General features: G+C 43.0%; 2 protein-coding genes across 5 annotated transcripts in view; one reads left to right on the top strand and one right to left on the bottom strand.

Moving 5' to 3' along the window:
- The window catches only part of LOC119123981 (1-phosphatidylinositol 4,5-bisphosphate phosphodiesterase gamma-2-like), a 168,650-nt gene that overhangs the window by 100,697 nt on the left and 53,089 nt on the right, over positions 1-14,864 (bottom strand). For all 4 annotated transcript variants that reach the window (XR_005098154.1, XM_037253489.1, XM_037253488.1 and 1 more), the window contains 5 exons: positions 10,598-10,691; positions 10,457-10,504; positions 10,278-10,362; positions 8,478-8,558; positions 8,351-8,391 (listed from right to left, as the gene is read on the bottom strand). Coding sequence is in view for 3 of the 4 variants with exons in the window: in XM_037253488.1 (XP_037109383.1) it covers positions 8,351-8,391; positions 8,478-8,558; positions 10,278-10,362; positions 10,457-10,504; positions 10,598-10,691 (349 nt within the window). In the remaining variant the exon portion in view is untranslated. The remainder of the gene's footprint in view (positions 1-8,350; positions 8,392-8,477; positions 8,559-10,277; positions 10,363-10,456; positions 10,505-10,597; positions 10,692-14,864) is intronic.
- Positions 1-14,864, top strand: part of adat1 (adenosine deaminase tRNA specific 1) — a 525,603-nt gene that overhangs the window by 29,184 nt on the left and 481,555 nt on the right. The gene's annotated exons all lie outside the window — the stretch shown is intronic.

A 14,864-nucleotide genomic window follows, 5' to 3' on the forward strand; every position in this document is an offset into this window, starting at 1 on the left:
GGCGCGCTGCTGACATCGGACTCGTCGTCAGTTGCAGTTTAAATTATTCCACAGGCCCATATAACAATATATAAACTATATATCAAATAACAATAATATAAACAACAATTTTACCAAACCATCCGTGTCACTCCAAATCTTTAAATCCATCGGAATCTTTGTTGACGCTGGAAGGAACTTCGTGCGCAGCTGACGTCAGACTAGATATATCAAATAAATGTAATTTAAAGAACAATTTTAACGAACCATCTGTGACACTCTAAATCATTAAATCCATCGGAATATTAATCTTCTGTGTCAATAAAAAAAAAAAAAAAAAACACACAGCTGTTGACACCGGAACTACATGCGCTGCTGACGTCAGACTAGATATATCAAATAAATGTAATATAAACAACAATTTTAACGAACCATCCGTGTCACTCCAAATCATTAAATCCATCGGAATATTCATCCTCTGTGTCAAAAAACAACAACAACATACGACCCCCACCCCCCCTGCTGCCTTTGGTGTGTCGCCCAGGTGGCTTGTGGCAAACTTTAAACGAGACTTTTTATGGATATCTTTGAGAAATGGCTTTCTTCTTGCCACTCTTCCATAAAGGCCAAATTTGTGCAGTGCACGACTGATTGTTGTCCTATGGACAGACTCTCCAACCTCAGCTGTAGTTATCTGCAGTTCATCCAGAGTGATCATGGGCCTCTTGGCTGCATCTCTGATCAGTCTTCTCCTTGTTTGAGCTGAAAGTTTGGACGGACGGCCGGGTCTTGGTAGATTTGCAGTGGTCTGATACTCCTTCCATTTCAATATAATTGCTTGCACAGTGCTCGTTAAGATGTTTAAAGCTTGGGAAATCTTTTTGTATCCAAATCCGTCTTTAAACTTCTCCACAACAGTATCTCGGACCTGCCTGGTGTGTTCCTTTGTCTTCATGGTTCTCTCTGCGCTTTAAACAGAACCCTGAGACTATCAAAGAGCAGGTGCATTTATACGGAGACTTGATTACACACAGGTGCATTCTATTTATCATCATCAGTCATTGAGGACAACATTGGATCATCCAAAGATCCTCACTGAACTTCTGGAGTGAGTTTGCTGCACTGAAAGTAAAGGGGCCGAATCATATTGCACGCCCCACTTTTCCGTTTTTTATTTGTTAAAGTTGAAATAGAAAAACATACACACATACATACACACATACAGATACACACCCACAAATGGGAACCAACGGGGCGCATTCTTTCCCCACGCACACACATACAAAAACAGAAAGATGACAGACATTTACGGACATTTAAGCACACACAAACAAGTCCACAAGCACTGCACACACATCCAAGCCAGCGCGCATAGTGCACAAACAAGCCAGCGCGCACACAAACTAGTTCACGCGCACTGTCACACAACCAAGCCAGCGCACATAGCACACAACCAAGCCAGCGCGCATAGCGCAAAAGTTCGCGCGCACACAAACAAGTCCGCGCGCACCGCGCACACAAAGACAGAAGGATGACAGACATTCACTGTTAGGGTGACAAACCCAAAACCACAGAAAGCGCACAAGTCCGCGCGCACACAAACAAGTGAGCCTCCTGCACGTCTTACATGTCTGTCCTATTCCCTGCTTTGTAATTCTATTACATTTATTTTGCAAATTTTAACTTAAGCGTTTACACCTAATTTGATCTCTGGCCCTTTTGCGTCTTGATGCAAATAACTCCTACCAGCAGGCACATCTAAAAGCAATCTGGGCATTCCTAAATCATTTTCACACATCTGCTACTGAGCAGTGTCCTTAAATTTCCCTCTCAGGGGACTTCCTCACTGTAAACATTCACCGGGAAACATAGACCATCCCTTTAATTTCCACTCGGCCCCCACCGAAAAAACGGACGGCTCCGCTTTCCCTTTTTATTTTTTTTCTCCACTATGCTCCTCATTCCTTTCGAAAAGCGCACACTCTCGCTGCAACGAGGGGCTGGTCCCACGCTTGTTAAACAACAGAGGCCAGCTCTTCCATACCGTCTCCATTCAGGTATTATACCAACCGATAACTTGCGTTGTTCTAACAACTCAGGGTCAGACACTTCCAGTCTGCTACCCTACTACTGCTCGACTTTGTCGTCTGAATAGCAGTAAACTTAGTCGTAGGTCGGAGCTGTATCTTTTCCGAAGCCTCCCTTGCGCGTCGGGTTCAGGGACGTACTTCCAGCTCCTAATTACTCAACGGCACTTTTCGCGTCGCCTCTACTCACACAAGACAACCAACGCGAGTTCCTACGCCTCGCTTTGTTGATGCCCCCAACGGTGGGACTTCTCTCAATGCGCAGCCTGCCAAACTTCCTCCCTCAAAGGACACTCTGAGGAGGATGTGCTCCCACGGCAAACCGCAGTCCACAGCAGGCCGGCAGCCGTCAAGAACTACAAACAAAAAAAAGTGCAAGGATCATTCCGAGCAAACGTCGTCATTAGCAACATTATTAAAACCAAATCTATGCCGTAGCTTTCGTCTTTGGCCAAATAATGCAAAACTTCAGCGGCTGCCCCTTCAAAGGACAGCGCACGGGCTTCGACCGGATGAGATGACCTCCGGGTCAAACATTCAGCTGCATCCCATTCTGATCTCCTCTTTTGCAAACTCAGGCTCTGACTGTGAAGCTCTCTCTGCTTCATCACGCAAAAAACAAAAAGTCCCCTAGTTCTGGTACAACTCTCGAAAATAAGCTGTCCTGCTTTTCTCTTTTTCCGCTTCACTACTTCGCTTTCACTTAGCGTTAAAAAATGTTTCAAGTTCAGGTGAAATCACTATCATTCCTACTAGAATGCTCTGTTTGAGTGGTACCAGCCACCGTTCACAATGAAACAAAACAGTATTATTTCTCCTGTTCCTCAGACCACCGCAGGCCTGTCTAACCAAAGATTCTAGAAAAACTCTATCATCCAGAAAACTCTATTTCTTAAAGAGACTGTTTCCGTGCAAACTCAAGGCCGACTGACATGAAATCAGTGAGTGGAATTCTAACAGCTTTTGGGAAGAAAAAACTAGAAAAACTCCACTCGGGTTCTTCTGAGCCACGAATGAAATCCGACATTGCAATTTAACTCGCAATTAATCAATTGTAGCCATTAAATGTTGGGCGCCACAATGTCAATCGTGCACTTATCTGATGTAAGTGACCGGCTCTCCGTTTAAAGGGTAAAATTCTGTACTTTAGCCCCTCTGCAGTAACGCAGTCTGTAGGGGAGACGAGAATTGATTTAAGCCGGTACGGAAAGAAGATTCGTTCCGAGTCTAACCGCTGTTCAGGTACCTGGGTTGTGCTACAAGTACAGCGGGCTGGTTCTGCTCGACATCGGCGAAAGCGAGTTTTGTGGCGTTCTGGACTTTGAAGCGGGGACATTAAAGGCGCTCGGTCTGCTCCGTCCTGAAGCGTCGCCGGACTCGCCTGCTATTCCTCCCCCGGTTGGGAAGCGTCGGAAGCTGTGTGCGAGGAGGCTGAAGAGGGGCGAGAGTGGGGGCCTCCGGGCCAGGCTGGCGGCCAACCCAGCTCGCCCGGCCGTGCCTTCCATTCTTCTGGCGAATGTTCGATCGCTGGACATCAACATGGTTTGCTTTCGCCTGCTGAGATCTACGAACCGGACAGTGCGTAACTGCTGTGCGCTCGTGTTCACTGGGACTTGGTTGACCGTCATCATTCCGGACTCTGCTGTGCATCTGAGCGGCTAGCGTGCTATCGGGCGGACCGGGCCATTGTACGAGGGGGTAAGTCGCGAGGAGGTGGGATGTGCGTCTACATCCGTGACGAAGGGTGCCGGGACTCTGTGGTGGTATGCGAGCACTGCTCGCCACTGGCGGAGTTTGTGATCTCCAGGCTGTTAGGGTCCTGAACTCTCTCCCCCCTTCTGCGTGGCGTCCTGTACTTTTGCGCTTTGTTCTGACTATCTGCTGTGCACTCTTGCTCCGTTTTGCTCCTCTTATTTACTGTGTTATTTGTTTATTTATTATTTATTCATCACTCTTATTGTTCATTGTTTGTGCCTTCTTGTTTTTATTTTGCGTTGTTTTACTTGTATGTTTATCGTGTACTGTGTCTCGTCACCGTGGGATAGTGGAAACGTAATTTCGATTTCTTTGTGTGTCTTGGCATGAAGGAATTGACAATAAAGCTGACTCTCTCTCTCTCTCTCTCTCTCTGATCTATTGTTAGATTAATTCCGTCATTTCCGGACGCCCCCGCTGAAATCAAAGAAACCCGAGCGTTGATTAACTACTTTGTCGAGACCCAGGATCTCCTTGATCGCGGCCGTTTCAGCGGCTCTCCTTTCCTATTAAGATTGTTGCTTTTGTTATCTGCTCGGAATAGTTTAGCTGTCTTTGTTAAGACCGCGGGAACTCGTTTATTTTCACTAGCGTACACTCACACTAGCTGAGCTTAAGTTCACGGTTTCGAACCAGATTCGGACACTCCCTGATGTCAAGGATTAAAGCTGTCTTCATTTAAAAAAGAACTGAACGGTTTAAAGTATGACGATGATCGAGAAACAAAAAAGATTTAAAACATAAAAGATCAAAATAATCATTAACTGAAATTAGATGATTATGAAGTAGAAATTTAATGAATAAGCAAGAAAGAGAATTACAAGTTTCAATTGTTCGAACAACTAACAACTTCCACTTACCATTCTCAATAGAGCAAAAATGATTCAGTCTCGAAGTTCTCTCGATTGAAAACTCAAAAAATATAGTAAAAAAGGGTAAGAGGCTAGAGGTCTAAAATGCTGTTTGGTGGAAAAGTCGAGTGATCAGTTCTCCTTGTTCCAAAATCCAAATTCTGTTTAAAAGAACAGGCTGGCCTAAAGAATGGAGATGACGACGCCCTAAAAATGGCTCCTCTCTCCTGCACCGAGGTCTGCATCTCCTAGCCTGTCTTTGAGCTTAAAATTTGACTAAGTCCAATTTGAAGATAGTATAAATTCATTTTAACGGACCTAGGGTTAATCTCATAAAGAATGAAATCTATCTTTGTATAATCGGCATTCTCGACCCACGGCAGTAGCCGCAGGGGCATACCCCTGACGGGCAGAGCCCACCGGGCGAGAGAGAGCGATGCTCTTTGTCCGAACGAACCTTTTATATCAGTCCAGTTCGTGGGTACTATCCCTGCTTGGTCACGTACCAGTTTTTTTACATGATGTCATACATTGGCCTCATATGACCCAAATGCTTCCAGAATAGACTGCACCTGCATCTCAGCCGGTCTCAACCGGATTCAACCAGATGAGGTGACCACGTTCTCACGGAAGTAACAATTTTCTCAGGGATGCTTGATCCTGTTTCCCACTCCCAAATCTTGTCAACTGTCCATCAACGTGACATTTGCAAATGTTTTTCCTCTGACTTGTGTTCCGTCAAACAGCATTTTGTTTAGGCTTCAACTGGATGAATAAAGGTAAAGGTAAAGACCCAATGATTGTCACATACACATCTGGGTGTGGTGAAATTTGTCTCTGCATTTAACCCATCCCCAAAGGGAGCAGTGAGCAGCAGCGGTGCCGCGCCCGGGAATCATTTGGTGATCTAACCCCCCAATTCCAACCCTTAATGCTGAGTGCCAAGCAGGGAGGCAATGGTTCCCATTTTTATAGTCTTTGGTATGACCCGGCGGGGGTTTGAACCCACAACCTTCCAGTCTCAGGGCGGACACTCTACCACTAGGCCACTGAGCTGGTCTTTATTAGTGTAAAGACGCCATTTGAGATGCATGTAGCAGAGTTGTCAATTTATAGTAATTAATGAATCACTTTTGTAACATACCTGAATTTCCATACATTTGAGCTGGTCACGCTCATATGTGGGACCTCAGTCTTCCACCACTTAGTATCACCATTAACCCTTTCCGCCTCCTTGTCTTCGCTCACATTCATTCATGTGTAAATGGAACATCAATATTACATACATGTTTGATACTGATCAAACATTGTGACAATAATAACACATACTTTCACAATAGTCAATTTAACACATAATCATAACTATGATCGTGGATTCTCTTAGTTAGCAAGTTAAAACACTCAAGCATCTTCAAAACGTATTTTGACAAGCTGGTGACCTCTAGGTCAAGCTCAAGCGTGGGATTGCAGTCTTCCACCCACGGTATCACTGTCAGCCCCTTGTCCTTACTCAACTGATGCGACTTGTACTCCGGAGCGACTTATCGCATCAGCCATAAAATGCCCAAAAAAGTGAAAAAAAACATATATAAGTCGCTCCGGAGTATAAGTCGAATTTTGGGGGGCAATTTATTCGACAAAATCCAACACCAAGAACAGTCATGAACGAGCAACAACAGGCTAAACGATAGGTATGCTAACGTGCCATAAACACAAACGAAGAGCTGAGAACGGCCCTGACGTAACAGTCAGAGTTATTTAAAAAACACTATTACATAAATAACACGTTTATAAAACCATCTGTGTCACTCCAATTCATTAAATCCATCGATCGTCCTTTGTCAACAATGGGTGCGCGCCGCTGACGGCGCTTGCACTTCAAAATATTCCACAGGCCCATATAACGATATATAAATTAGATATCAAATAACTATTATATAAGCAATCATATTATCAAACCATCTGTGTCACTCCAAATCATTAAATCCATCGATCAAATTCCTCATCCTTTGTCAACAACGCCGCGTGTGCGCCCTGACGTCAGCCTCGTTGTTATTCCACAGATCTACTATATAACTATATTGTAGCGTTAACAAAGTACAAGGAAAGACGTGGGTTTGGTAAACGGCTCTTTATTTAACAAAACAAACTTCCAGGCGTGTGGCGGCGTGGACTTCCAGCCACGGAGGTGGAAGAGAGATCCATAGAATAGAACCGGGCTTGCATAAAAGCCATGACCGAGCCCCATCCACCGTCCCCGGACAGCCACCCGGCCGAGCGCCGGCCCTCGACTTCCATCCACGGAGGTGAAAGAGAGCTCCGTAGAGTAGGATCGGGCGTGCGTAAAAGCCATGTCCGAGCCCCATCCACCATCCCTGGACAGCCACCCGGCCGAGCGCCGGCCCCCGACTTCAATCCACGGAGGTCAAAGAGAGCTCCTTAGAGTAGGACCGGGCGTGGGTAAAAGCCATAATAGTTTTTCAAACCTTCTGTGTCACTCCAAATCCTTAAATCCTTCAAACTCTTCGTCCGCCGTGTCACTTAGAAACAAAGCCGCTAATGATGCCGGTAGTACGTGGGGCCCTTCGTCATCTTCATCATCCCGTGATCAATCTTTGTCCTTTATGTAAACAACCGCCGCGCCACGCCGCGTCGCGCTGCTGACGTCACTTGAAATTCAAATTACAGTAGTCCGTTGCTACATCGCGGTTCGTTTATCGCGGGTTCACTTTTTTTTTTTTTTGGGGAACATTTTTGAAAAAAAAACACATATAAGTCGCTCCTTATTATAAGTCGCCCCCCCACCCAAACTATGAAAAAAACCGCGACTTATAGTCCGGATATTACGGTGTGTATATATATATATATATATATATATATATATATATATATATATATATATATATATATATTAAAAAAATATATATATATATATATTTTTTTTTTTTTTTTTTTTTTTCCCATATCGTGCAATAGATAAAATGCCTGAATGAACAGTTGCTCTTGCATTTAAATACCCCAATTTGAACGACACAAATAGACCTAATTTCCCCTATAATTTTCTCCCATCAATGAAACATTATATTCATCTCACACAGCACAGGAATAAAACAGGCGGTTTTTCATTGTCTCTCAGCATGTTTACCTCTGCTTGGGTATTTCTGGCGAGACAGCCAGATATACGGACTTTATCTACACATGCAGTATACGCATGTGTGTCTGTATGACCACTGTGTTATTGTTGCTGTACAAACAGAAAATAATATGAAAATGCTGTGAAGAAATCGATGTACCCAGAAGAAACCCACGCAGGGAGATTATGCAAACTCCACACAGGAAGGCCAGATCGAACCCACACCTCTGAACTGTGAAGCAGACATTCTGACCGGTGTGTCACCATGCAAACCAATAAAAACCTAATTAAGCCTTAAGTCGGGGGTCACAACCAACTTGGTGGGTGGGCACGCCCCCTGTGGCCTCCCTTTGGTGATGGGTCTACTCTAAGGAAGTCACAATGTCCCAACACTGGTGAGCTGATTGCTATATAAGTAGCTCTTAGCCCAAACATGCGGTTGAGGATGACCAGAGACCCATGGGCACCATGTTGATGACCCCTGATTTGGATATGTAAGATAGTTTTACTTGCTGTTAATTGAAAGAAAGACAACAGGCGCTTACCCCAAAATAAAAGCACAATCCTTTTTGAATTCTTCAAGAACCTGAGTGAAGATTAAATTAAAATACTGCATAAATATGCTGTACAGTACAAGTGATACAAAAAACAGCGATTTGTGATCCTACTTACCTCATTTTGTTCAAACATTATCAGGTTGTACAATTTGTGAAACTGCTCAAAATCCAAGCGCTCATGTTTTCCTCCCACTTCCTGTAAAAGGAGAGCATAAATAAGCACTAATGACTGTGTATTACAGGAGGCATCAATCCATTTTCTATATGCAGTAGCCTGGTTGGGGTTATTGCTGTGTGGAGTATACCCAAGCTGAATTTGGGCAAGAGGTGAGATATAGTATACCCTGGACAGGTCCTACCATATTTACGCATGTTTGGAAGAAATTCTAATTTTATTCTGTTACATTGAGCTACGTTCTACTTGCTATGTCTATTTTTATTCAGAGCAGTGCATGTCCTGCAACTTGTGGAGGTGAGTGAGAGGAGGATCACAATTTCTGAAAATCTTAGCGATGATTCATATAGTATATTCTATATTTTGACTCTTAAATGTTTTTAACTTCTTTTTTTCTCACTCGTATTTGTTCTTTTTTAATTGTCTTAAATTATGACTGATATATACTGGAATTTCCCCGTATGGGACAAATGGGAATATCTTATCCACAGAGAAGCCAAGTTTTTAAAGTGACACGTTATTGTAAAACATGGCAGAAAGATAGAGTCCAGCTATACTGTGACTCCAGTGAGTGAGTAAGATGGCGCAAATACCCCGTAAAACAAGGAGCTGTCCCACATGTGGGACACTGGAACGCTAAAGGTTTTGTGGCTGTTTCGTTTTCTGTACATGCTCTATCATACAAGGATGTCGTTTTTTTTATTACAGAAACTACAGTACTGATGTCGTGCAACCCACCGGAGATACACAAGCAAATTTAAACAACGAAAGAGCCAAACTCAGATGCAGCACACAACCACACTTTCGGAGCGAGGGAGAAAGCCAATGCTTTATTACCTTGTTAGTGTGGTGAAAGACATGTATACGTCTATTATTGACAGTAGAAAGTGAGACGTGTAAATGATGTCTATTTAGGTCATGATGTTGTCATTGTTAATGGTGATGTATTCCATCCTATTGATCACATTTACCATGTGTTAACGGGGCAATGGTTTATTACATGTTTCACAAGCCAGAATGTTTACTTTAACTTTATATTGCAACAATATGTAAACACAGTCATTGTAGCGTTGTCACAGAGGGATCTTTGGGTGGCAACACTCATGTCTCAGTATCTGGCATGTACGTATGTACGCATAGCGAAATGACTCAGGCCAATTGTCAAGCTAGAAATAAACTGTTTAATGAAAACAAAAAGGATTACTGTTGGCCGTAATCATGCCGAAACAACAACGCTAAAAGGTGCATAGCTTACGGTGTTCTTTTTTCCTTTCCTCTCCCCGCCCTCCAACATTCTCTCTCTTGTTACCCTCACAGAATTCCCAAACCATAGCAAACCACAGAATTTGTGAAATATATGCAATGATTGCTACACTATGAAAGTACACATTGACAGTCAGTCAATAAAGCCCAGATTTGTTTACTCGCTGTTGGCCTCTCACCTACATCCTAGCAGGGAGACAAAATACAAAAACACTCGTTAGCTTAGTGCTTGCTAGGAGCTGGTATAACGCAAGTGGATTGATTCAAAATTGGTAAAAAAAAAACATCCAGGTTTCTGCCATTGACCATGGTACACCGAGGTATCCTGGAGGTTAAAGTGACTAAACTAAAAAGGAACCTTTACGTAGGTTGCTGGTTTTAGATTTTCATGAAATTGAATGTGAATGAAGACTAAAATAAATAAACAAATAAACAAACAAACAACTAAATAAATAAATACAAATAAAAAAACAATACCAGAAATTTGTCTTTCAGAGAGCGTATACTGGTGGGCTTGTAGTTTAGCAAAGGAAGAAGGGTCTTCAGCTCCTTCATGGATATGCTGAAATTACATGAAAACAAAATGTACAGTCAAAATTTACAGTATAAGTAAGCAGATAAATCAAATAAATAAAGGCCCTGTAGAGGAGGTGTACCTGTTTGTCTTTGTCTGATTGACAGAATACATCTTCTTTCTGAGCCAGCTTGAAACAAAATCGAAACTTACTTGATAAGCTCGTATTGTACTATATCTACATATTGTGTGATTACAGGAGTGTGTTTGTGTGTATGATTACCTCTCAATAAGAATTGGAGTAGGAGCAGTCAGTGTTTCTTGAACTAACATTTCAAGTCCAATTAACCATTTTTGCGCTTCCTCCACAGAATCAGCTAAGAAAACAGCATAATAACCAGACTTATTAATAGTACAGTCAGTCCTAAAATCAGATGTTTTTTTTTTTTCAATATCTTGTGTTTTGTGTTTTTTGCCCCCAACATGTCTTGCGTGTGTGTGTGGTATATATATATATATATATATATACCGTTTTTTTCCGTGTATAATGCGCCCCCATGTATAATACGCACCCTAAAAATGGCATGTGGATGCTGGAAAAAAGCCTGTACCCATGTATAATACGCACCCAATTTTTTTTTTTTTTTTTTTTTTTTTTTTTTTTTTTTAAGTCCCAATGATCGTCACACACGCAGGGAGGCAATGGGTCCCATTTTTATAGTCTTTGGTATGGTCTTAACTAGGCTGGATGTATTTTTTTTTGTTGGCGTTGATTTCTCCGACTGCCCGTAAAGGCACCACCGCAATCAGATGAAAAGAGAGGAAAGTGACGTGCGGACATGTGAAAAAGGCGGCTCTGTATGGGAGAGACGTTGAAGAGGAATAAAAACACCCTTGGAAACCGAAAATTGCCCCTCGTCGTGACTCGGAGCCGCAACAAATGTTTCGGATTTGTGTAGGGTACATTGTGACAGCAAACGAGCAGGTGATCGAGCAAGCGTCTGATACGAGAGCATTGCGTTCGTATGGAGCGTGTTTGAAGTGAACAGCAGAGACGAAAGGAACATGGCAAAGTGTTGTGAAATAAAATATTACCTGTAATACGCATTTTGTTATTTGCTGATTGTATTAAACTATCACATTCATTGTCAGTCAAGAAGAGAAGAGGACTATTATCCCTTCTTTGACGAAATGACCAGAGCACAGTACAAACACACTATTGTCGGTCAGTCCTGTTGTTGGTTTTGTTGTACCATGATTTTCTTAAAAAAAAAAAAAAAAAAAAAAAAAAAAATTAAAAAAAAAAAAAATTTAAAAAAATTTGTACCCATGTATAATGCGCACCCCAGATTTTAGGACAATAAATTAGTTAAATTTTGCGCATTATACACGGAAGAAAACGGTATATACACCCCGTATTTTTCGGACTATAAGTTGCTCTGGAATATACGTCGCATCAGCCATAAAATGCACAATAAAGTGAAAAAAACATGTAAATCGCACCGGAGTATAAGTCGCATTTTGGGGTAAATTTATTCGACAAAATCCAACACCAAGAACAGACAAGTAGGAGCAACAACAGGCTAAACGATACGGTATGCTGACGTGGCATAAACACAAACGAAGAGCTGAGAACGTGCCTGACATAACATTAATAGTTATCCAAATAACTAGAACATAAATAACACGTTTATAAAACCATCTGCGTCACTCCAAATCATTAAATCCATCGATCGTCCTTTATGTCGCGTGTGCGCCGCGCCGCCGGACTCGTCAGTTGCAGTTCAAATTATTCCACAGGCCCATATAACGATATATAAATTATATATCAAAAACTATTATATAAACAACAATATCAAACCATCTGTGTCACTGCAAATCATTAAATCCATTGATCGTCCTTTTTGGAATCTTTCACCTCCGTGGATGGAAGTCGAGGGCCGGCGCTCGGCCGGGTGGCTGTCCGGGGACGGTGGATGGGGCTCGGTCATGGCTTTTACGCACGCCCGGTCCTATTCTATGGAGCTCTCTTCCACCTCCGTGGCTGGAAGTCCACGCCGCCACACGCCTAGAAGTTTGTTTTGTTAAATAAAGAGCCGTTTACCAAACCCACGTCTTTCCTTGTACTTTGTTAACGCTACAATATAGTTATATACTAGATCTGTGGAATAACGACGAGGCTGACGTCAGGGCGCACCCGCGGCGTTGTTGACAAAGGACGAGGAATTTGATCGATGGATTTAATGATTTAGAGTGTACAGATGGTTTGATAATATTATTGCTTTATATGTCGTTATATGGGCCTGTGGAATATTTTGAAGTGCAAGCGCCGTCAGCGGCGCGCGCCCATTGTTGACAAAGGACGATCGATGGATTTAATGAATTGGAGTGAGACAGATGGTTTTATAAACGTGTTATTTATGTAATGGTTTTTTTTAATAACTCTGAATGTTACGTCAGGCCCGTTCTCAGCTCTTTGTTTGTGTTTATGTCACGTTAGAATACCTATCGTTTAGCCTGTTGTTGCTCATTCATGTCTGTTCTTGGTGTTGGATTTTGTCGAATAAATTACCCCCCAAAATGCGACTTATACTCCGGACCGACTTATATATGTTTTTTTTCACTTTTTTGGGCATTTTATGGCCGATGCGACTTGTACTCCGGAGCGACTTTTAGTCCGAAAATTACGGGACCGTATATATATATACACATACAGGACAGTCTCAGAGAATTTGAATATTGTGATAAAGTTTTGTATTTTCTGTAATGCAATTAAAAAAACAAAAATGTCATACATTCTGTATTCCAGCAGTGGCCAACCCGCGGCTCGCGAGCCGCATGCGGCTCTTTGGCTGGTTTCATGCGGCTCTTCAGGAGATTTCACATGACAACCGTCAAAATGCTTGGCTGGTGCTGCCATTTATTCCCCCTAGGTGGCGGTGGTGCGCTTACCAGTTGAATCGGTTTGAGTTGAAAAGAAGAAGAAGAATGACGTACTGATGACAAATGCGCGCGTTCATTTGAGTTGTAAATAATTTGTTTCAAGTTCGCTCTCAAAATGGCAGGGGAAGAAAGCACAGCCAAATGAAAATATGAAGAAGAACACAGGACGTTTTTAACAGAGTGGGAGAGTTTATATTTTTTTGTTGAACGTAATGGCAAGCCATTCTGCCTTATATGTCAGGCATCATTAGCGCATTTCAAAGCTTCAAATCTTCAGCGTCACTTCAGCTCAGTCCATCCTAATATCGACCAGGAATTTCCAAAAGGGACTGAACTTCGCAAGCACAGGTTGGTCACTTTGAAAAGTCAGGCAGAAAAGCAGATGCATTTTTTCCAAAAATTTACAAACCACTCAGAGACCGTAACGCTTGCATCATATCAACTGGCTTGGAACATTGCACAGGCTAAAAAGCCATACAACGAAGGCGACTTCATTAAAGGGTTAGGGTTATTGAAAATTGTTATATTTCTGTTTGTGGACTTGCTTGAACTGAGAGTTTATGTGTGTGTGAGACAGTGCACACAATGTTAACTGTTAAATAACTGTCATTATCTTGGTGTGGGACATATTCAATAAATCTGGCTGAGCAGAGGCCTGTGTGTGTCTGTCTCTCTCTGTCTGCGGGGGGGTGGGGGGGGGGGGGGTGATGTGGCTCTTTGCGGGGGGGGGGGGGGGGGTGATGTGGCTCTTTGGGATGACAGTCAAAAATGTGGCTCTTCGCCTCTGACTGGTTGGCCACCCCTGCTGTATTCATTACAAATCAACTGAAATATTGCAAGCCTTTTATTATTTTTAATATTGCTGAGTATGGCTTAGAGCTTAAGAAAACTCAAAAATCCGATCTAAAAAATTTGAATATTTCCTCAGACCAAGTAAAAAAAAATATTTAAAACAGCAAAACAAAATCAAACATTTGAAAATATCCATTAATGCACTCAGTACTTGGTTGGGAATCCTTTTGCATTGATTACTGCATCAATGCGGCGTGGCATGGAGGCAATCAGCCTGTGGCATTGCTGAGGTGTTATGGATGCCCAGGATGCTTCAATAGCAGCCTTTAGCTCATTTGCATAGTTGGGTCTGGTGTCTTTCAGCTTCTTCCTCAGCTGCCTTTGGCAGGGCATTCAAACCATCACGGACTACAAGCCCGCGCCGCAGAGCTGTGATGGCGACGTCCGTCTGCTCGATGACCTCAACCGCTTCTTTGCTCGCTTCGACGCTCAGAACAGCACTTGCCCGCTGAAGGCCACTCCCCCTTCCCACGAGCTGCCCCTGTGCCTCTCCGCCGACAGCGTGAGGAGGACGCTTGCCGCTATCGACGTACGTAAGGCGGCGGGCCCGGACAACATCCCGGGTCGAGCGCTGAAGGACTGCGCTGGTGAGCTGGCGGGTGTCTTCACGGACATCTTTAACACTTCCCTGCAGCAGGCCATCGTCCCGTCGAGTTTCAAAGCAGCCACCATCGTACCTGTGCCGAAGAAGCCTGCTCCGTCCTGCTTCAATGACTACCGCCCCGTGGCACTTACGCCCATCGTCATGAAGTGCT

This window comes from Syngnathus acus, chromosome 6 (genome assembly GCF_901709675.1).
Source record: "Syngnathus acus chromosome 6, fSynAcu1.2, whole genome shotgun sequence".
NCBI lineage: Eukaryota > Metazoa > Chordata > Actinopteri > Syngnathiformes > Syngnathidae > Syngnathus > Syngnathus acus.